General features: G+C 52.5%; 6 protein-coding genes across 6 annotated transcripts; 2 read left to right on the top strand and 4 right to left on the bottom strand.

The window, feature by feature from the left end:
* Positions 1-594: 594 nt before the first annotated feature.
* Positions 595-4,509, bottom strand: EsH8_VII_000882 (uncharacterized protein; the record flags this gene model as incomplete). Its single annotated transcript, XM_083271015.1, has 10 exons — positions 595-1,247; positions 1,313-1,459; positions 1,515-1,948; positions 2,003-2,257; positions 2,545-2,607; positions 3,545-3,596; positions 3,661-3,977; positions 4,060-4,166; positions 4,238-4,396; positions 4,468-4,509. 10 exons carry the CDS (start codon positions 4,507-4,509, stop codon positions 595-597), a joined length of 2,229 nt encoding a protein of 742 aa, XP_083128572.1.
* Positions 4,510-5,167: 658 nt separating this feature from the next.
* Positions 5,168-6,976, top strand: EsH8_VII_000883 (Zn(II)2Cys6 transcription factor; the record flags this gene model as incomplete). Its single annotated transcript, XM_083271016.1, has 4 exons — positions 5,168-5,243; positions 5,312-5,644; positions 5,716-5,993; positions 6,113-6,976. The coding sequence occupies 4 exons, from the start codon at positions 5,168-5,170 to the stop codon at positions 6,974-6,976; spliced, it is 1,551 nt and encodes a 516-aa protein (XP_083128573.1).
* Positions 6,977-13,487: 6,511 nt separating this feature from the next.
* Positions 13,488-14,761, top strand: EsH8_VII_000884 (S8 family peptidase; the record flags this gene model as incomplete). The annotated part of the gene is made up of 2 exons (XM_083271017.1): positions 13,488-13,796; positions 13,868-14,761. The coding sequence occupies 2 exons, from the start codon at positions 13,488-13,490 to the stop codon at positions 14,759-14,761; spliced, it is 1,203 nt and encodes a 400-aa protein (XP_083128574.1).
* Positions 14,762-16,031: 1,270 nt separating this feature from the next.
* On the bottom strand, positions 16,032-17,622 carry EsH8_VII_000885 (FAD-binding oxidoreductase; the record flags this gene model as incomplete). Its single annotated transcript, XM_083271018.1, has 3 exons — positions 16,032-16,797; positions 16,849-17,477; positions 17,533-17,622. 3 exons carry the CDS (start codon positions 17,620-17,622, stop codon positions 16,032-16,034), a joined length of 1,485 nt encoding a protein of 494 aa, XP_083128575.1.
* Positions 17,623-18,501: 879 nt separating this feature from the next.
* On the bottom strand, positions 18,502-20,697 carry EsH8_VII_000886 (transcription factor domain-containing protein; the record flags this gene model as incomplete). Its single annotated transcript, XM_083271019.1, has 6 exons — positions 18,502-19,495; positions 19,554-19,644; positions 19,705-20,112; positions 20,166-20,253; positions 20,315-20,548; positions 20,623-20,697. 6 exons carry the CDS (start codon positions 20,695-20,697, stop codon positions 18,502-18,504), a joined length of 1,890 nt encoding a protein of 629 aa, XP_083128576.1.
* Positions 20,698-21,407: 710 nt separating this feature from the next.
* EsH8_VII_000887 (alpha/beta hydrolase) lies at positions 21,408-22,349 on the bottom strand (the record flags this gene model as incomplete). The annotated part of the gene is made up of 1 exon (XM_083271020.1): positions 21,408-22,349. One exon carries the CDS (start codon positions 22,347-22,349, stop codon positions 21,408-21,410), a length of 942 nt encoding a protein of 313 aa, XP_083128577.1.

Consider the following 22,349-nt stretch of genomic DNA (forward strand, 5'->3'; position numbering starts at 1 on the left):
TTAGCCCTTTGATGCATTCCCATTTCCAACTAGTGTCATGGAGGTGTATTGTACTTTGTCTTATGTAGTTGATTTCAGGCTGAGGTGCGCTGTATGAGACACTTACAATGGCGTCGGGGTCGCAATGCTCAACAGACATACAGGCTGTGTGGCGGATGATTGAAGTGTTTGTATTTGGTTTACTTCGCCTCTTCTGTATTCCGTTCCTAATGCGCCAATAGTGCAGTAAGTGGGTAGAATAATACACAGAAAACAACCGACGAACCCAAAAGGGTCCGAACGAGACAAGAGGCTGTCTCGGACACAACGTGACGCCAGGCGTCTCGGGATTGAAACCCGAAGCCTCACCGCCACCAGCAGATCGTGTTTTGCGGTTGTCTCTGCTCCAAAAAAGACCTGGGCCGTTCCGCTGTAACCGAGCCAGGTCGTCCCGTATTGTTTTAGTCTCTGCTCTTAGCTGGGCTGCCCGCCCTATGTCACTTGGTTGCCTCTTCACACATCGGCTTTTTTGCGACTGTCTGCAGGAAACATCACATGGTATTGTTACACGGAGATTGCCCTCCAATCTCCTTTCCCCCCTAATAGCTACATGTTTTACTCGGCAGCATTGCTAGCGCAAGTCCACGGCTTTGAACCAGAGTCACTGGTCGCAATAGCCTCGATGGACACCCAGAGCCCAAGAACACACAGGACTATTCCCACGACCAAAAGCAATGATGTGGCAGCGAATCGACAGGTTTGCTTCCAGTTGGTGAACCAGTTTCCATGGTGCATCCAAAGCCAAAAGATTCCTGGCAGTCCGAAAGAAAACCAACTGGCGAAGGCGGCGGAAACGAGCCCCAGCAAGTTGTTAAACACCGGGATGGACTCGGAAATCACCATGCCGACTCCCCAGATACCCAGAGTGATGAGAAGCCAAGCGATAGTAGACACCCTCGTTCTTCTGACGACATGCTTGGTGTTGCCAAAGATGCGCGTGAAGACGTACTGGGATGCAACGTGGGCGTAAATCACAGCAGCAATAGCAATGGTGGGGATCGCGACTCCCCAAATTGCCTTACGGATAGTAGCGCTACCCGCCGCAGACAGCGCTGGGGACGGAACATCCGGCCCGACGTAGACGTAGATGATGACCGCAGCGATGATGTAGAGCGTTGTGTCCGTGATTTGAAGAAAGGCGAGCGCCTTCGGCCAATCATCGGGGTTCTTGAACTCGGCGATGACGCTGAAGAAAATAGAGTGGCTTGCTAAAAAAAGAAACATTGTTAGACTTTGAGTATCATCAGATGACGTGTGGACAGCAGCCACTTACAAAAGGCACCGGCAATGTTAGTTACTGCGAGGAACGCAGGAGAAAACCCGAGCGACTTGAAGACTTCGATTGACCCACTTCCGATGGGCTTTTCGATGGCGACGTCGATGACTGTGATGAAAACGGCGACCACGATGGAGACACAAGCTTCGAGAGGATCAGTACTTATCCAGGGAGACCAGCAATGATGGCATCAACTTACATGTTGCCGACATCCAACTTGTCCACTTCAAGGTCCTTGGCACGTTAAAGACCCAGAATACAAACATGCCGACGGCCGCCCAGACAACAGTGCAAGTGGTCCCGTTCGTGAGGGTGTTCATGCAAATCGTCCACATGAGAATGTGACCTCCCATAAGGAAAACCTGGAGGATGGTCTGCGCCCATCCGAAGACTTCCCGGAAAACAGACCCCATACCAATAGGCTTTCCAATCAACTCAACCGCATCACCAAAGTTCTGGACAAAAGGATACTGCTTGCGAAATTCGGCGAGAAGGAGGCCGGAGTAAGTGGCCAAGGCGCTGATTACACAGATGAGGATGACACCAGGGACAAGACCGAGGGTAGCGAGGACGGATGGGAGAGACAGAATTCCCAAAGAGACAGTCTCTGCGACGAGCACGATGCCGCCTTGTCTTTACTGATGTCAGCAGGTTCACGTGTGACGGGTGCCCGATTGGGCAACTCACAGCCAGTGTAGTGTCTTGAAGTCGATCAGTTCTCCTTCCTCTTTCTCCATGATGCCAGCAGAATGGCTGGAAAACGCAGGCGGCGCAGTCGAATCTTGCTCATTGTCACGGTCCGCGCCCTTAGAACCGAGATGGTGATTGGGCACGTCCTGGCGCTCGGGGTCAACAGGCGCCCTCATCGCCTCAGCCTCGTTCCCCATGATGACTTTGTTGGATGATCCGGGGTACAGATCGGTAGGAGCCGACTGGTGTGGACTGGCGGTTGGGCCAGATCGCGATTCCCTCGCAAGTTGGCTTCCGGGAACGCGGAGAGGGTGGAACCTGTTTCGCTCGGTGGAGCGGCCAAAGAAACGAGAGCGAATTCAACAGGGCGACATGAAATGCAGGTCAGAGCGGTGGAGAAACAACTCTTGCATGCAGCGTTTAACTTTGAGGGGCCCCGGATTCTGTGTTGATACGGTACGGTTCTCGTCGGCATATGTTCAAGGGAAGGTTGCTTTAAAGGGACGACATTCCCATCTCTCCCGTCTGGATTGACTCACTCGCAGTCCTCGCCACGCCACAAGACCCCCAAGGCGAGAACATCGTCGGCGGCACCAGTTTTTCTGACACGATTAAAAGCAGGAGGGCTTACTGGATGCGGTACCTCCGCCAGAAAATCGGACGGCGGACGAAAATTCAGCAGTTCTTGTTACGTCTTTCAATCCACTTTTGGCCCGCACGGGACCCAAGGCCCCTTTTCCGGCTGGTTTGGCGGCGCGAATCTGGTTTGACCCAGTTTCTAGGTCCATGGGCTCATTGTGTCTTGTCTAATTCTCTCCAATTTAATGTGGTGTGGCGCGAGGTATTTCATGACGTTTGTTACTACTGGTTTACCCCGGAGAGTGTAGTTGGATGGTTGGCTTGGCATCGCAGGTGGCGATGCGAGTCGAAAGAATCTTCTTTTGATCAGGTGCATGAACCGCGAGTCATGTCCTGAGCTTATTACAACATACGAAATGCTTCCTATTGAACACAATGACCGCACATCTTTTTATTTGCATTTCTTTAATTTTGACAAGATTATCAAAATCTTGACCATGTTGCATTTTCGTTCTGTCGATGAGGTTGAACCTGCCGATCCCCTCTTTGAGAAAGACTTCAATTTCTTAAAGTGCTGACATATTTCAAATCGAACACTAAATTGGGATAAGCAAGAATCGATGAGTGGATCCATGTAGTTCTCAAAAAACCAAATGAAAGCGGTCACACTGGCTGGAGAGGATTATGGTCAGATACCTTGATCAAAAACCTCAAATTTCTTGTACTAGTCATCTCTGTAGTGACTACGCTAACATAGAAGAACATTCGCTCCCCCCCAATTTCTATTGTGCACTGCCAGGACATATTCCTGCTACCCCCAGAGCCTACAACCATCTCTTGGTGCCCAAGTGAGAGATATAGGCGCCTCCATGCCCATTTTCAAGGCTAGAGTTATAGATGACCTTCATCACATCGGTGACAGATTCCTCCGTAGTTGCCGGCTTAACGCCAGGAGCATACTCATTGAATTTGGCACCAGTTCTCATGAGGCCCTTCATTTGGTGCTCATTCACTGTGTGGTTGTCAGCTACAGTTTATGCTTAGGATTTCAATTTCATCTGTTTCTGTGAACTTACAATTCGCATCATGGCCGGTGTCGACCAATCCAGGGCAGATGCCCATGAAGAGGACGCCGTCATCAGCGTACTGGGCATGAAACTTGCTAACAGCAAGATTCAAAGCGCCCTTGCTGATGGAGTAAGGCGCGCCAACATCAAGACGGTACTGATTGGTGAGATCAATGTCCGCCATACCCGAGGTGATGGCGATGACTTTCTTGGCATTTCCTTGAATGATAAGGGGCATGTAGAGGTTGAAGAGATGAACATTGCCGACAACATTGACCCTGAAGCACTGCAGAAGGTCTTCTTCCAGCTCTTTGGGAGTTTCGCCACTGTAAATGCAATTTGTTAGACGATACCATTAACGTAATGCAACATGCGCAACATAGCAACAATAATTCAAGGTAGACTGACAGCTTGCCAATGGGGTCATAAGCAGACCAGTCCGAGATCAGCCCAGCGTTAGCAATGATGTAGTCAAGCTTGCCGCCTGTTATCTTGGAAACTTCATTGACAGAGGCCTGTATAACTCGAGTTAGCCCTTTGCGTTGGAGAACCCCCCGACGTCAACTTCAAAGGTTTTCTGGCTTACCTTGATGCTGTCAAAACTGGCCAACTCAGCTTCCACGATGTGGAGATTGGGCCTGTCCCCTAGTTCATCGGCAATTTTCTTTTCAATCGACGATTTATTGCGGACGGTGCCAATGACAGTGTTATTGGCGTCGTCGGAGATCTGGCGGAGAAACGACCACTAGTTGTGCCAGACGATGTTAGATTTTCTATCGTGTACCGGTTTGAAACAGAAAACTTCTTTTAACTTACACCAATACCGCGGTTTACACCAGTTACGAGGTATGAAGGCATTTTGTATTTTGATGCAAGGCTCTTGCGTTGATTTTGCAGGGAAGTCTTTTCGATATCGTCGCTGTAATGTTCGTGTTGAGCAACTGGTTCAAACAAAATACGAGCTTGTAGAGAGCCAAAGGTTTATATACACATCTGGCAGCTACCTTTCCATACTATCATTATGCCTGTCGTATGATCATTATGCCTGTAAAATTGATTGATAATCTATGATGCCTGTGCTTCGCAGAACTTGCCCGAAGTCTTGTGATACTTGACGCTCTGCGGACTTCGGATCCATTCTAGCTTCGCAAAAAGATGCATCGTACAAGTTGCGTCCTATCAGAATCTAGTATGCTTCTCGGCTTGGTGCAAGGCCCTATTGGCCGGCGCCTGAATTAGAACCTTGCTGATTCCCGCACCTCGCAAATAGTTGCTGGTCTCCGCTAGAGGCTAGATGCTGCCAAGCACTGTTTTTGGTCGTACCAATTAGATGCCACATTACCCCAGCCAAGTACCGGATGCGGGCGGGGAACAATATGAGGCTGTAAGCACTAATCTCACCTACCAGCTTAGAAATCACCTTCGATACCCCCCTCCGTTGTACTCAGGAAACTTTTTGCGAAACACCAAATCGTTTGTTCTTCCTATCCTCTCACTGTTTAGATGTCCGATCAAAATGGGGCCGACAAAGAAACAAGAGACTGGGGTCGATAGACCCATTGTATCGAAGAAACGATGCGGGACATGCATAGGTATGCCCGGCAGGTGTTGCTCATATCCCCATACAAAAAACTAAGCTAATTGAGTTTCACTTGCTCAGACCGTAAGATTAGTTGTGACCGCCGGCTTCCCAGGTGCTCCAGCTGTATTCGATCGAACCGGATCTGCCAGGGCTACGGGCTGCGTTTATCCTGGCCGCGAGATGGCGACCGTAAGCGTTCCGTCGTCGGCCAAGTCGTTTCCCGTCCGGGAAGCTTCCAGCAGCATGGACATGGGTCAAAACCACTTTACATGATCAACGCGACATCTTGGGACATTGAGGTGTACCATTACCTCAGCATGAGGCGCAGCGCTATCACTTCAACCCCAAGATATGCCTTATCTTGGTCATTGTCCGGAATATCTGCAACAGAAAAGGATCTTTTCCAGTTCTGTAAGCTAATCTCGACGCATGAAGGGCTTCGTCACCGCATGAATCAAACTGCTAACTGTGGAATTGATCAGTTCAGCGCAGCGTCTCAATCAAGCTGTCAACTTTTAGCAACCAGCCACTTGGCCAAGTTCTGCTCCGGGTTGTCTCGTCAGGTGACACTCTTTCTGGTGGCGCTGCGCAGCGTGCATTGGTGGCTGTGGCTGCCCTGCAAAGATACGGTCCTGGATTCCGCGCAGAAGAATTGAAGCTGTCTGCGCTTCGTGCTCTTGCCGCTTCTGCCACTGGCGCACTAGAGGTCCAGACTGCGGCTCACCATGTTGCGGCTATGATGGCTCTCTGCATGTTTGAGGTCTGTTACTTCCCCATTCTTTCGTCCGTTGTTATGTAGTCTTCGGAAATTTTGATGTTCCGTAAACTTACCTTCGCTTTCCCTGTAACCGCCATGCTAAGTTGACGTCCTGGACTCAGCAAAACTCAGATTCCCCAAACCAATGGCTATGCTATCTCCGTGCCGCAAGAAATATCATCAATAGCATTACGGTAGAACAATTTTGCAGAGACGCAGACGCTCCGGTCTTGCTAGAGTGGGTATACTATCACGAGATCCTCGCCCAGTTCAGCCTGCGCCACTCCACGCAACCTAGCCACAAGGTAGCATGCGTCAGTACGCTACGGAATGACGTGGAACCAACATATCCATCAGACGTATGGTCGAGGAATGATAAGGAGGCCAGTATGATCCATGTGCACAGGCCTCTCCTGTTTGAACAACTCTTTGAGCCTCTCCATTTGTTATCCGAAGTGGTCGATGCGATTCGACCGTTTCGGGACCCCACAACGCATGGTTTCGAGTACAGAGCCAAGATGCGGCGCCTGAAAGAGAAGGTCGAAAGAGTTGCAATCCCCACGTCGTGGATTCCGGCATACCACGAAGCCGAAAGAGCCGCAGCCAAAGCAGAGGTTTACCGGCTTTCGACGCTCGTGTATTTGAACCGTGCAACGGGACAGGACTTCATCCAGGCCCCCGAGATGTCTGTGTTAGTGGTCAAGGGCTTGGAAATGATGGAGCATATAGGCACCTGTGAGAGACCGTTGCCGTTGCTTATCCTTGGCTGCGAGGCGAGGACAGACAGCGAGAGGCTACGCGTATTGAAACTTATCACGGATACTGAAAACACCAATCCCGATCGAGGGCTCACTTACATACGGAACTTGCTAGACGCTCTCTGGACGCAGGATGACCTCCACACCGAGGAAGATCCCGACTCTGGTTATTTGGAGAAGCTGACGGCTGTATTTAGTTCAACCAAGTTGCTGCCCCATTTCGGTTAGACAGCAGAGTTTAGAGCACTCAAACTTTTGGGCTTAGAGCTATGGGGAATCTTGTTTCATGTAATGATAGAAATCCCACGAGAAACCAGCAAAACTTTAGGTTTTCCTTTAATAAAGTCAGTTGGGGACATTTTACGAACAACCCAAGAAACACGCTGGGATCCAAATTATCCGGTTTTCTACTAGTCTTTGTCAATACTGAAAGTCAGACCGAGCTTTGAAGTTAGCCAAGCCCTGTTGGTACATCCAATCAAGGAATATAGAATTCCATCGTCAGCATATGTAAAATAGTATGACTGTGCAAAATATCAGCTATGGAATTCCCATCGATACTGTGATAATAGCATCTGGCTATAGCCTCCACCTCTGCATGCATCATGTACTGCCATGACATGTTTAATGTGCTGAGTCCGAAGCCAGAAACGCTCCCTATCTTGCAACGCAAACTAAAAAAATGCGTCAGTAAGATCCATTTTCTCCAGAAAGTTGCCGTTTTACTGATGGGCCACTAGCTGCGCTGTGCTCTGCACTACACTTTTCTACGGCTCCGAGTAGGGGGCCTAGGGCCTTGCGAGATGAGTTCTACCGTCATGAGTGGGAGATGGCCCTCCAAATCAGCTTCATGAGACTAGATGCACTATGAAGCACTGGGTATTGTGTTCTTTGACACATAGCATGCTAGACTGAGTAGTCGGTCGGTTTTTTTAACTACGGGGTCGGAAATCTCATTAAGAATGAACTTTCGTCTCAGTCTGATTCATCGGTAACGCTATAAGTTGGCCGAGGCTAGTCTTCGTGGGTAGCATCCTCTATTTTGATGTATGACCGTTGTCACTGAATAATGAATAGGCTCATAATTCCATATCATAGTCGAGAGCCCCAGTTGATCTCAGCACAGAAAGTCAAAAAAATTGGAAGCATTACAATTTTTAACTCGTTAATGACATTGTCAGGTTCTCTGTTTTGAAATTTGTATTAATGCTCGCTGGATAGTTCACCGTGTAAAATCTACATACTTGAATGTGATTAGGAGAAAACTCATCAGCAATGATGTATTCAAGCGGAAATTTGATATTCAACAACCACTCAGTCATAAGATGCATCCCCCGCTAGGCTTTGTAGATAGGGATTCTGTCAAAGGAAAGCTGCAAATAGTTGAAGATAACGGTTGGAATTGGAAACCTCCGACTCGTCCTAGGAGTCAAACCATAGCATGAGTTTGGCCGGAAGCAGTGAATGGGTGGCGAGTCAACGGTACATTCACCAAAGTGCAAAGATGACTATCTCGACCAACCCATCACCGCATAAAGTCAGTCTTACGGGTCTGAAATCAAATGGTTCTCACTGAAAGCATCAGAATGCTCAACCGGACACGCGAACATGCCGAACTGACGATTCGATCCTATTCCCAGTCTACAACATAAATCTCATCACAAACACGGGCGAAACCCAGCCGAAGAAGGATCGGACTCGGCATGTGTCATCTGCTTTACCTAACGGGCGAGTTCGAATGCCAACACATGGGCGTGTTCTGGAGAAACGAAGAGTGCCGCCCCGCGAGAGACAGAGGACGGCCATGCCGGCGGAGGACCACGGCCCACGAATGGAGGGACGGCGTCTTTGACGTCCAAGGCGTTTGTCGAGATTGTCAAGGGGAGGGGCTTGGGGCGGTGGACATGTTGGAGGGACGCGAGCAGCGCCGTCGACGTCGACACAGGCGGCAACGCAACAGAGCCGAGCTCGAGCGAGCGGGATGGCGCCATTGAGGAGAAGACGGATCGTGTCGTCGCCGGAGAAGGCAGGTGCGCAGGCGGAATTGAACAGGAACGTCCCGTCATCTTTTCCGAGAATTGCGAGTTCTCGCGTGTTACATGCGCTCTTTTCCATTTACATGTTCTTGGTATTGTGAAGACATGAGGAGGCATGCCCGCCCCAGAGCACGATGCGGGCTTTTGTCGTTGCAAGCCACCAATGGCTCGGCTGCGCGCCGAGACAAATAAAAGCCAATTGCGTGTCACCTGCTCGCCCCATGAAGCAGGTGGTGAGGCTTCAGCTGACGGGGCGCCACCGGCGTGTCGTTCCTGCGACATCGATTTTGGAGGGGGCGCGCGCTGACAGCGGCTAGGTGCTGACTGTTAAACGGACAGGCGGGCTCGACCGGATCGTATTCCGGCTCCAGTGCTGTTACATTGATCCAGACTCGGAGATCTTGGCGCATATGGTGTTTTTTTAAGCTCGGCGGTTGAAACATGTCTCGGGGGGGCATGTGAAGAAGGATCGAAATAGTCCGTATCTCCGGCACTCCGGGTTCGTCGATTAGCTATGATGCCAAAACCAAGCGAGATCGTGTGACGATGGAGTGACAAGGTCTCGGAACGAAGAAGTCTAGCGCTTGATGCAACTGGAAGGTAGGTAAACCTGACAGTAGGCCGCTTCTGCTCGTAGCTATCCACAGTTCATGGCGGCATCACGAAGAGTACAGCGTGAAAGGGAAGGTGTGTAGACATGCTGCTCAGGGGTTGGGCTTGGCATATTGGATCTTGCAGCGGCGCGCGGCGGGAATGCTCAAAGGCCCTGGCAGAGGAAGAGCCAAGCCGCTGTGAAGTCCACGAATGCCGAGCATTCCTGGTTGGATCGGCCAAGTGTGGCAGGTGGGCAAAGGGTAGGCTGGGTCTGGAGAGCATGCCATCGCTGGCGAGGGGCAGAGACGCGGAGCGTCATCGTCACCGAGCTGCTGCAGCTAGCTACCAAGAGGCCCATTTCCGCCCAAACTGCCCGCGCGTGGTTCCAGGATTGAGCCTCACCCTGATGGCCACCTCCTTCTTTGAGCAAGCGAAGACATCGTGGAGTGTCTGGCGCCAGACCAAGTCACGCCGGGCTAGTGCAATGCCCAACCGCCCCCGAGCCATGGACTGGGTAATGCAGTCGAGAATGGCAATCACACATTAAATGAGCTTGTGTGACTTGACTATTCTGGTAAGGTTGCCGTCGCTACTACTCGACCTATTGAAACGTGTGCAGCTTGAAAGCCGATGCTGTATAGAATGTTGTCTGCGGTTACCCAGCGAGAGAAACAGGAAGAGAAAGAAAAAGCGAGAGAGAGAGAGAGAGAGATGCCAACACGGCGAGAAATGTTCAACATCAGCCGAGTACGGCTACATGAAAGTTGGTGAGCTGATGAGCAGGCAGATGGAAAATGAGGAGTGAGGAGTGCAGCACGGCCACGTCTTTCGCCCCACGTCCAGCAGAAGCTCGTCAGCGGCGCAGACGTCGCCGGGGGGGGTTCAGCTTGCCTGGCATCCCTCACATGAAAGGTGCGCACCCTCCAGCAACTCCGTGCCGCCTTGCCCTGCCTTGGGTTGCCTGCAGGACATGACGCTTCTGGAAGGACGTTAGAAGATGGCGGTAGGCGCCAAGTCGGTGTTTTTGATGAGGTTCGCAAGCCTCGGCGTTGTATCACCGCATAGTGTCTGCGAGCGAGTATACTAAGAAGGACTACGACGGGTAAAGCTGCAGATGTGAGGTTTGGATTGGGGGCCACGGATGAATGAAGGCAGCGCTAGATTTGGGGGTCTCCATTGCCCCACGGCATCCATCCCAGGTCAGGTCAGGCGGGCCCGGTAGCATTCGAGGTGGGCTTTGCTTTCACAATACAGCTCAGCACAAGCACAATCACAAGCTTCAAGGCCAGGATAAGTATTCCCGTCAGCTTCGGTTAAGTATCCCGCTAATTACCCTGTCGCGTTATCGGGGCCTTATCGTAGCGCTTGGACCGTCCCGTGCACCTTCCAGGCTCAAGACCCCCCCACTTGCCGAACGGGAAATCGGGTGCGGCGAGACCCGCCACTGAAAGTGGGTGAAGCAGGGAAAGTACGTAGTCGTGGTACGTACTGCAAAGGTCATCGACCGGGTTGATTACCTTATCTTTGCAGTGCAGTGCAGCGCGTTCCATTTCCCTAGCTTGCCTCTCTTCCACCCTTCTTTAGAGTCACTGCGCAGATCGCCGTCCAAGTAAGCAAGTAAGCAAGCAAGCTTAAGCTTGTGGTTGTGAACACGGTGTTCGTCTTATGTCTCTGCGTTTTTAAGCATACGCAGGCAGCAAGCCACAAGCCACAAGCCAAGCAGCATTGGGATACCGGTACACAGAGTCTCGGCCAATCCTATCTGGAGCTCCTGGACGAACAAGCCTGGGGGGCTGCTGACTGCGTACATGTGCTAGTCTGGCAGACAGGGATCCTGATCAGGTACCAGGGGCCTCTCACGGATGGCGCCCATTGAGCAGCGAGAGCCAAACCACCTCACCCGGTCGCTTGCGTTGATGTGAAGCCGCCCACATTAACACCCAGGCCAACACCCCCAACACCTGTCGGCCATCGGCACAGAAAGAGCAGCTGCCGAGATCTGCCCTAGGCCAATCGATTTATCTCGACGTCCAGCGGGGGAACCCTCACGAAGGAATCCTTGAACAGAGGAGGAGGGACTTGGGACGGAAGGAATCTGCGGCCCCCATTGCGTGCTGATACTCACACCTAGGGGGTGTGCTGCTCTGGGGGATCTTCCATCGCGCTTCCTCTTGCTCTTTATCCTCTCCACTTGACCTACCATCCATGAGCGTCTCTTCTTCCCAATTAAATCTCGAGGATTGCTTGTTCTGATTGCCTTCGCAGGCTGCCGACAAGGATGTCGGCCAAGCTCGCTGCCGCTCATTCAGGATTGACCACCGCCGACAATGCCTTGCTACGCCGCCGGTACTCAAACCTCACATCATTGCGGAATGAATCTCCTCTTGCAGAGAGTATATCGGAATCCTGCAGATGGGCACGTCGATCAACGTCTGTTGTTTGCAGCCTGCCTACCGCAAGCGCGTCTGCATTGCCATTACTACACCCATGCAGCAACGCATACACATCAACAAAAGGCGACGTTCCAAAAGTGTTGCGTGGGATCGCGGCGCCTCAATCATCTGCGCCAGCCATCACGACAGATTCGCCATCCTCTGCTTAGTCCTCATCATCTGCCATGTCGTAAGTTAGCAGCCCATAGTTGAACTGTCCCCAATCCCCCATACCATGCCATCCGGCACCGATCGCCCATTGTCACGCTCCACGGCCCACCTCCGAATGGGGAAGGCGACTTAACTCACCTGGGGTTACATCGCCTCTACGCGCGAGGACCAACCCTCCCCCGACGAACCACAGCTTGTTACCACTCTCGATATCGTGTCCCACCCACCCCCCAAGTCCATTGAATTGGCCTCCAAAGCCCCGTCAGACATGGGGTCTAAGGCGGGGGCGCAAGGCAGCCCGAGATCTAGGCAAGTTGCTTGGTGGGTGCTATCAAGAACGTTTTCCAATCCGGCCGTGACATGCGTACACCGGCTGCTGTCGTTTCTTGCTCAAAGCTCTGTCCGCAGAAGAGAGGGTCTTCGGGTCCTCGGCCAACCAACAGGGGGCCAGGCCCAAGAGTGCAGGAATCCAGCAAAATCCTACTTTTATGCATAAAACAGCCTTGGCACTGCCGTTGCGCCGGCGGTACTGGCTGTAAAAAGCAACTTGCTCATGCCCAGTAGCGTCTTTGGCCACATTCCATCATTGGTGGCTTTGTGCTCCGGTACCTCTAATTGTGTCTCATAGCGGTCGAAAAGCAACGAAGCCTAGTTAACCCCTTCCAACTGCCGGTGTTGTCGCCGCAGCATTCCCGTCGTCAACTGCAAGCCATCTATCAAGACTCCATTTCCTCGTCCCCTCCCACGAACCCCCGCCGCATGCGCAACTCCCCCAACCTTGACCTTGATCCGGGTTGCTTTTTGCCTGCCAGGCTCAGATATCCCTGGCTACCTACTTTGCCGCCTTCTATCATGTGACAACGCAACGCTCGAGTTTGCTATCAAAGACCCGTATGCTGCCCAACCTTGCGAATTCAAGGGCGACCATCTGATAGCCCTGTTGCATTGCCAAGCCGACCTAGCATGCCTCCTCCCTCTGGCCGCTTGCTGCATCACCGGCGTCAACGTCAATCAACTTCCTCTTTTTGAATCCATAGCACAAGCTTTCGAGATGGTTGGAATATGTCGCCACATGGCGCCATTCGTCCTCTCCTTCCCCTTTCTGCATCGTCTTATCGACTTTGTCTCGCCCGCCCTGCAACACCATGGCCTACCCAGGCCCGCATATCCAAGCTTAACGTTGCCCATGCTGTCTTGGACCCTGCGGTAGTGGCTGGTTCGTCGACAAGGGTCCAGGAACAGTACGTACTGCTTCGTGAATGACGCACCGGGAATCTTTTTGCAAGGCGGTACGCACCACCACACCATCGAGGGCCTGGATGGCCCAAGCCACCTCCATATCCAGCAACGGCGGGAATACCGCAACATTTGCGAGCAATATGGAGATGGTCAAAGATATAAAACGTCGCGGGAAAGCCCACGATATTCGTTCTATTCTCCCTCACCTCGCATCCTCTCCTACAATCCCATCTCCAAGCCCAGCACCTCGGTTCACCATCGGTCAAAATGGTCGGTTTCAAGCGCTTTGCCCTGCTCGCAGCTGCTACCTGCGGCCTCGCCGCTCCCACCAAGAATGCGGAGCGTGGCGAGTACACGGTCCAGACCGTCCCCAACAGCTACATCATCACCCTCAAGGAGAGCGTTGGCGTCGAGGGCCTCACCTCTCACTTGAGCTGGGTCGACGACGTCCACTCCCGCAGCCTCGACAAGCGCCAGTTCTCCGGTGCCGAGCGGACCTACTCCATCAACAAGTTCCAGGGTTACTCCGGAACTTTCGACGATGCCACCATCGAGGCCATCAAGGCCAGCCCCGAGGTGAGTCCAGCCGCTTCAAGAATCCGCGCGTGCCTTTGTTTTTGTACTTCTTTTGCTGACATCGCAACCAGGTTGCCTCCGTTGAGCGTGACCAGATCTGGACTCTCTTCGCCATTGTCACCCAGACTGGCGCCCCCTGGGGTCTCGGCACCATTTCTCACCGTACTTCGGGCTCTACTTCGTACGTCTACGACAACGCCGCCGGCACTGGCACCTACGCCTACGTCGTCGACTCTGGCATCAACACTGCCCACACCAACTTTGGTGGCCGTGCCATCCTCGGCTACAACGCCGCCGGCGGTGCCCACACCGACACCCTCGGCCACGGCACCCACGTTGCTGGCACCATCGGCTCCACCACCTACGGTGTCGCCAAGCTGACCACCCTCATCTCCGTCAAGGTTTTCACCGGCAACAGCGCCTCCACCTCGGTCATTCTGTCCGGCTACAACTGGGCCGTGAACCACATCACCACCAACGGCCGCGCCGGCAAGTCCGTCATCAACATGTCTCTCGGCGGCCCCTCCTCCAGCACCTGGACCACCGCCATCAACGCCGCCTACAGCTCCGGCGTCACCACCGTCGTCGCCGCCGGCAACGAGGCCCAGAACGCCGCCAACGTCTCGCCCGCCAACGCCGCCAACGCCATCACCGTCGGTGCCATCACCAGCACCTGGGCCATCGCCTCGTACTCCAACTACGGCACCGTCCTCGACATCTTCGCCCCCGGAACCTCCATCCTGTCCACCTGGATCGGCTCCACCACCGCCACCAACACCATCTCCGGCACCTCCATGGCCTCCCCCCACGTCGCCGGCCTGGTCAACTACCTCCAGTCCGTCGAGGGCCTCACCACCCCCGCCTCCATCGTCGCCCGCATCAAGGCCCTGGGCACCTCGGGCAAGATCACCGGCACCCTGAACAGCAGCCCCAACCTGATCGCCTACAACGGCAACGGCGCGTAAATTGCCTGACCCGGCACTCCGTACGGTCAAAAAGAAGCAGCCGGGGGGCGAGAAGTCGACCCCGTCCTCCGCCGGCCAAGAGTGCTGCTCGCACGATTTTGCACGCAGGAGGAGGAGTCGGGTGGGGGAGACCCCCCTCGACATGGACGAGCGGAGGCTCGCTTTCCCTTGCGATGGAACGAGGACCGCTTGTCTCAAAGACTTTCACACCTTGGTGCTAGGACATCTCATTCCGGAGATCTTTTAGTGTCATTTCTTTTTGGATATATTTGATAGGAGAAATATAAAGTTGATGCATCAGACTCTCTGTGTCCCCCCTCTCCCTGCGCCTTCGCATTGAAACCTGTGAAGTTGAAAATAAGATAAATACCCTCGTCCCAGCTATCAGGCAAGGGGTATCGTAGATCACCGGGCCCCGATATTATCCTTTTCTTGGCATGTGGGACGCTGGGCTGCGAGGGATTTGGTGTGAGTTGCATTCGTCCCCGCCTGCGTTGACAGGGCCGTCGTAGTGTATATTACCAGGTGGGCCCCCCCGGGCGGCGTCATGTTTTGCAACGTCTTGGCCCGCTGCGACTTTTCATCTGGCCCTCTAGCCCGGGATAACAAAGATGGAACTGGTGATCTTTTCCACGTTGGGTGCCCAGGCATGAAATCTCCTGGGAGTCGACGATCTGCGTTCCCGAGGATCTGGGTGGCCCTCAGAACGACAGCGTTGTAGTCCTCTTTGTTCCAGACCGTGCACATGACTGATGTTTTTGGTTAAGTATTCGTCGATCATGTTTTGGCAAAGTGTGAGACAGGAACCTCGTTCTTGGGATAAGATTGCTGCGGCGCTTGGTTCACGCCACTTCACCACCACCCGGTCTTCTCCGAGTAGTCGTAAGAGCGCGGTTTGCTATTCCAGCCGTGTCGACCCCAGTAGTCTTGTGAATCTAAGCTGGAAGGCAGAATGGCACACCGGATTCGGAGAGGCGATTCACTGCGAAGGTTAAATTTCTCCATGCTCAACTACACTACACTAGTATACTTGTTACTATAGCTACCTAGTTAAATCAAGCACGCACCGTTACCTGGGTTGTTAAACACAAGCAATGCTCTTAAGATACTGTACATACGTGACTATATACATAACCTATTTAGGCTACAGGGAGAGTAAATGATTGGTTGGATTGGGGAAAACCTCCTCGCGGCCACAAACCCCTCCCATCTCATACGAAAAGCCTCTACTGGCTGGAAACAAATATCTACGGACGATCGTGAGCCAATTTCAAGGTTTGAAATACCCCGTCCAGAGCTTCCGCAACTTTCCATCCGGGTCATACTTGGATGCAATGGCCCGAAGCTTGTCCTGGTTCTTCTTGCCATAGCTTGCAATGGCGTCTTGCAGTTTCCCAGAATAGTTCATGTACTCAAAGCCGGCCCCAAATCCCCTCTCCTTGGCCATAGCGTCCAGGTCCTTGATAAACTGGTTCGTCCTGGCGTCAACCATGTCGTCGAGGGCCGCATCGCTCCAGGCCATGGGCAAGGAGACGATGTAAGAAGGGAACTCCGCAGGCTCAAGGCCCAGTGCGTTGCCTCCATTCCTCTGCATTGCCTCGAATGTGGGGTTAGTGAGGGGCTGGAAGACCATGCTCGCGTTGAGAGAGTCCCCTCGAGCCTCGACGTCTGCTCTGAGCTGGTTGGCGAAAGCGGTGAAGGCGCCGGTGACATCGTTCATAAAACTTTCCCCGTTCACGCCGTCGCGAATGGAGGTGGCGTACCATGAATGCCTCTCGCCAAAGACAGTTCTTGAGGTGGTTCGGATCGTGCTTGAAATGTCCGTGACGAGCGTCTCGTTGGAGAGGGGCTCCGGGAGCTGCGAGAAGCCGTCCATTGTGTCGAACTCGCCGCCCGGCGCATGCGGGGAAGAGAGATCCGTGTGAAAGCCGTATACTGTTGGGATGGGTTCGTTGGCAGCGGAGCCGACGTAGGCCAAGCCGAATATCAGGTGCGAGTCCGGATCTTGTCCCGAGTGCACCTTTTCCCTGGTGATCCTGGTAAAAGTGTTGATGACGACAGCGGTATCCTTCGCCTGTCACACGGACAGCCGGCTCCAAACGTCGCCCTGCTCGTAGGCTTCGAGGTCAAACCGGGTAACGATGCCAAAGCTAGACCCGCCGCCACCTCTGAGAGCCCAGTAGAGGTCCGGGTGTTCTCCCGGGTTTGCGTTGACAATCTCGCCCGATACGAGGACGACCTGGAAGTTCCGGACGTTGTCGCAGCCCATGCCTCGCCTGCCGGTCAGGAACGACATGCCGCCTCCCAGAATGAACCCTGAAACGCCGACCATAGGGCTGCGGCCGCCCACCACCGCGATTCCAAGGGGCGTTATGGCGTCAGTGACATTGATCCACCGGGCACCCGGGCTGACTGAGACCGTGGAGCGGTCGGGTGCGACTAGGATGCCGTTCATCGAGTCCATAGCAATGACGACTCCGCCCTGGATACTGGATCCCCTATCGAACGGGGTATGTCCTCCACTCCTGACGGTAAAGGGGCTGCCATGCTTGGTCACAAGCCTCATGGTCTTCGAAACCTCCTCGGGAGATGCGGGAAGGACTATGCAGGATGGCTTCATGTCCTGTCTCCCTGACCAGTAGACGTTCGACGTGTTGTATGCGGCCGTGTCCGGGAATGCCACCTTGCCTGGCAAAACGGCGTTGATTGTCTCGCACTGCATGCTTTGTTAAATCCGTCATTGGCAACATTCTCTTTGAGACGTTACTTACTATCGATGGCGAGCTGCCGGACGGCTTTGCGAGACATAGCAAGCCATGAATTAAACCTGGCAGAAGGAGTTTGGCAATGGGTGCCTGCATTTTCGCTGTTGTACTGAAGCAGAACCAATGATGGACAAGTATAGTAGTGATAGCATAGGTTTGGAGAGTCTGTACGATGCTGATGGTGCGAACATGCGATATAATTTATAATCCAGAGCACCACCAGAGTAAGAAGCACAGCCACGGAATGATTTCGCCTCATCCATGAGTCGAGCGGACGAAGTGCGCTGCCAAGACATCAGAGTCGTATTCAAAATGGAATAACAATGCTTCTATTTGCACACATATCCCGCCTCAGCATCAACGGGAGGTGATGGATCGGCACCAGCATCATAATTTTAGTGCACCCCTCAGGTCATCCGTTTAATCCGAGATGAGCTCAACTATGCGAGAGCACGTTAGCAGCTAATCCTTCTCCCTACCTGTTGCCAAGGCAGCATAGAAGAGGTATGGGGTTTGGTCGTAAATTTTGGCTAGGTCGAAGCGTTAACGATAACGATAACGAGACAAACACTGCCTTTGTAGTGGGGACCACTCACGGCTTGACCATCATGCTTGACCTCACCAAAACAATAAGGGACGCTGCTACAAACCTGGTAGGTCGGCCGGTTAATCTTAAACTGTATACGTCTTGTAAATATATTTCTATGGGTCATTCATTGGGCCTCTGTAGAGTGATTCAAGTGCGGCCAGGGATCGATAGCAAGGCACTTGGTACCCTATCCATTCTACTAGCAAAGCCAATTGCATGTATCGCTATAAAACAACAGAAACACCCCCATGAAAGTTAACAGAAGGAAAAAGGCCTGACTAAGTAGTTATTAAGCCATGGAATTTCCTGGGCTACCCCTATAACCAGATTGCTGTTAACGTTTCCCAGTGACGTGTGAACCAAACAGAATGGTACTCTCCCAGTCATTACTGCAATGTCTCGGAAAAGTCCAGGTCCAGACTCTCCCAGTCCCATGGAACACTCAGGTCACTTATATCTGTCTCGAAAATATTACCAAAGCTTAGCTCCTGTGTCGAACCTATCTCATCGCCGCCGAACACCGACAGCGAGTCCAAGTGGCGAGAAGGCGGAGTGCTTCCCCATGACAAGCTTGCTTCAGTGCCTATCGACGACGTTTGAACCGGAGAGAGGGAATTTGCGGGTGTTTGGTCCGTAGTCTTGGCCCTCTTCTTCGTGAGGTCTTGGTCAGAGGCGTCGGGCGACGAAAGCCTCTTGACGAGGCGCGAGAGGATGCTGTATGATGCCGAGGCCGACTTTGTAGCGTTTTGCAGCTTCTGCAGCATACTTAATGCTGATGTGATGGCATTGGTTATGTCGTTACGTCGTGGGAGAAGGTGGTTGGTGTCGTGTAGCAATGCCGAGCACAGAAGTGCCCCTGTATCGAAGATGGAGAATAAGACAAAATGAAAGCGTGCGTCGTGGGGGTAAACATAGGCGAAGTACTGTTCGAGCTTTTCCATGAATAGCAGGCAGTTGTCGATTCCTGTGGCTTTGATCTGCTGCTCCAACTCAGACTCAGCAGAGGGAGAGCGTCGAACGAGATAAGACTTTGCCGGGCTAATTTTCATGATATAACCTATAGTGTAGAGGTATTGGCGATGCAAAACCAGCCACGGATATGTCTCGTCTTGCGTTGTGTCTGGTGTAATGATGCTGAATTGGGGTGGGAAACTTTCAATCCATTTCTCAATCTCTTGTTCATATCTTTGAACGTCAGAAGGCAGCATAGAATTCCCTGTCTTCTCAAAACTTTGAGACAAAGTCCTAATTAGTTGCCCTTGTAGCTTTATATGCATAATAGGGGACGGCATATTGCCTTCGAGCGAGAGACTTGGAAGATCTACTTGGCAGTCGCTGCGATCTATGATAAGCGGCCGTGATAACAGGTTGGAGATTTGCCTGTATGAAGGATTAGTGAATAACGCTCGGTTTCACGACAGGGTCCCTTTTTCCATACCAATCCCACGTGTCTAAGATACACCAGATTCTTCTTCTCATCTCCTGATCAAAGTCGCTCATTGCCCGTGATACGGTTTCTCTGTGCATTCCTGTAACAAGTCTGATTAATGGCCACATAACAGCCCCTGTTGGGAGCAGGGTAAACTTACCTAGCTCTTGAGCTTCTTTCACAGCAGCGTTCAATGCATGCCAACAGTCCACGTAGCGCCCCTCGGATTTGTACCAGTAACAAGAGTGAATAAGCTGCTGGACTTGCGTGAACCCTCCACGGCCGCCTGGAACCGCACTGCTGAGGCGCTGAGCAGCGTCATGATACCTCTCGGTTAGGCTCTGCATGCTCTCACCCAGGTCGTTTTGAAACGTTCTTTTCAGGACAGGGTCTAGATATTGTATAGTACAGGCACACACGGTTATCAAGAGACATGTCCATTCAAGATCCAGCGGCTGTGAACTGGTTCTGCTGCCCCACCACTGCTTATACTCCTCCAGGAATTTTGGAGGATAAATGATGTAATAGTGATAGTTGACATTGTCCAGAAATCGCTGAACGAGGGCATCTGTGAGGGTGTTACGTGTGCGACTTGTTCTTGCCTAACTAGCTCTGACCTACCTGTATAGGGTCGCGGGGGGAGGACGCGGATAGCACTCTCAATCAGAGAATTTGTGTCGACACCTTGGCTACCCGGCTTTGTCTCATGCTAAGGAAGAGATGAGCTTGATTGTACAGAACAAGTTTCCTTTGGTCTTGAAAAGTTTCACCTTGACTACGTCTTCTAGACCGAAAATAGGGTGAGAGCGCATGTAGCCCATGGTCTCAAAGCCATATTCACTCGTAACAGCTCCTGGGACATGATGATCACTCCCTTCACTTAAGCTCCTTTTCCGACCGCGTAGAGGAGCCAGAGGCTTCTCTTCAGTCTTTTCCTGACGGAAGCGACACTGACTGGCTACTTTTCGCTTCTGACAATGGTTGCAGGGCCATTGGCGATCGCACTACGGAGCAGGCAGTCAATATTAGCACTTGGCCCGCTTACGTTTGTCTATTGCGAGGCAACGGTCAAGCGCACCTTTTGCTTCCGGCGTTGGCATTCACTACATGCCGGTCGACTAGGAGATACTGCCCTATCATGGAGATTCATCATGCGTAGTGGGCAGGAGGGATAATGCAGGTTTGCGGATGTTTGTAATAAGAGTTAAAATGCAGTGTGTCCGATAGCGTGATTGCTTGCATTGGTGGTGTCTTGGAAGAGTTATCGCGTACCCCCAGCTTTGGCCTAACCAAGTGGTTTTGGTGGGTCGAATCGGGATCGGAGCGGAACAATCTGCCCCGAAAAAGTGGCCTGTGAAGCCTATAAGTGGCCTGAAACCAGGGATTGGCCCCGAAAGTACTGGCGTTAGAATACTAGGGTGCACAGTTGCAAGTGATATTAACATCTACGAGGTAGTTTGCAGTTGTTAGTAAAATCTCAACATAAGTCTACAGTGGGTTTCGACTCTTGTATAAGTAGGTACACTGGTCTGCCTGACGATTTTCGTTCTCGATTCACCCAGACCCTTCCGAAAGGCTTTCTTAGGGCAGCAATTGGCATGACACCTGTCGTAGTCATTCAGAAGGATCTGCTCCCATTAGCTACAGATAATCTACCTGCTCCTACAGAGTCTACTAACATGCTTCCGCAACATGTTTCTTTAGACACAAGTGTGTCGTCATGGGATATAAAGGGTCCAAGATGTACGCAAGGAGCACGAGAACGAGCTCTCCAATTCAAGAAACTATGCCATACGCAGGCATATACATGCTGTGGAAGGTGCGATCTTCCCATAAACTGACTGACTCTAAATTACAGGAAAATTAAGTGGCCAACGCCTTAGCCATGAAGTCGACAAGCTTCGGCATGCTGATAGATGTGTCGTCATACAGGTCTACGTGTGTCTTCCCAATGATCTCAAAGAGCTCCTTGGGCTCTTGAGCCTTCTCCACCGCCTCGACGCTGACATAGCGAGTGGCTGCCTCGCTTCCCACGATCATTAACAGTGGCCGCGGTGAAATAGAGTCGATATAGGTGAATGAGGAGTAGCCCACTAGCAACTCGATGCTCCGCGCCAATTGTAAGCCTGTAGAGCGGGGATGTGCGCCCCTGGGGGTCTTGTAATAGTCTGTTGCTTCTTTTATGAAGGCAGACGTGTCTTCGGGTAAATCTTTCGGATCGTCAACAAGAGTGGGGATAGTCCGTGGCGCCTTGCCTCTGGCCTCCGCATTTCGATCTTGTCCTGCTTGTGCCAGCATCGCCTGCAACGTCGCTTTATCCGGCCCTGGGGCAACACCGCGGATTCCGTCACGGATAACTGATCCGAAGCACCCGGCACTCACGGTCGCAACGGCTTTGATGCGTACGTCTGTCTGGGATGCAAACGTCACGTACCCTCCAGCCGCGCAAATACCCAGAGCGCCGATGCGTTCAGGGTCGACGGTGCCGTCTTGAGCCGTGGCCAGGAATGAAACGGCGCTTTTGACATCCTCGACTCGCTGGTACGGGTCCTCCAGGTTCCGCGGCTCTCCGCCGCTTTCTCCTTGGTAGGCCGCATCCCAAGCAAGTGCCACGAAGCCGGCCTCAGCGAGCTGTCGGGCGTGGAGACCCGCTGTCTGCTCCTTGACGCCCGTGCCAGGGTGGCCGACTACTATGCCGGATTTCTTGCGATCCGGTGCACCAGCTGGCGGAATGTATAAGTGGGCAACAACGTTGATGCCCCGGCTGGAGAAGTTGACCTTGCGTGGCTCGATGGAGGCTGACAT

This window comes from Colletotrichum jinshuiense, chromosome 7 (genome assembly GCF_051148585.1).
Source record: "Colletotrichum jinshuiense chromosome 7, complete sequence".
In the NCBI taxonomy this organism is placed as follows: Eukaryota; Fungi; Ascomycota; class Sordariomycetes; order Glomerellales; family Glomerellaceae; genus Colletotrichum; species Colletotrichum jinshuiense.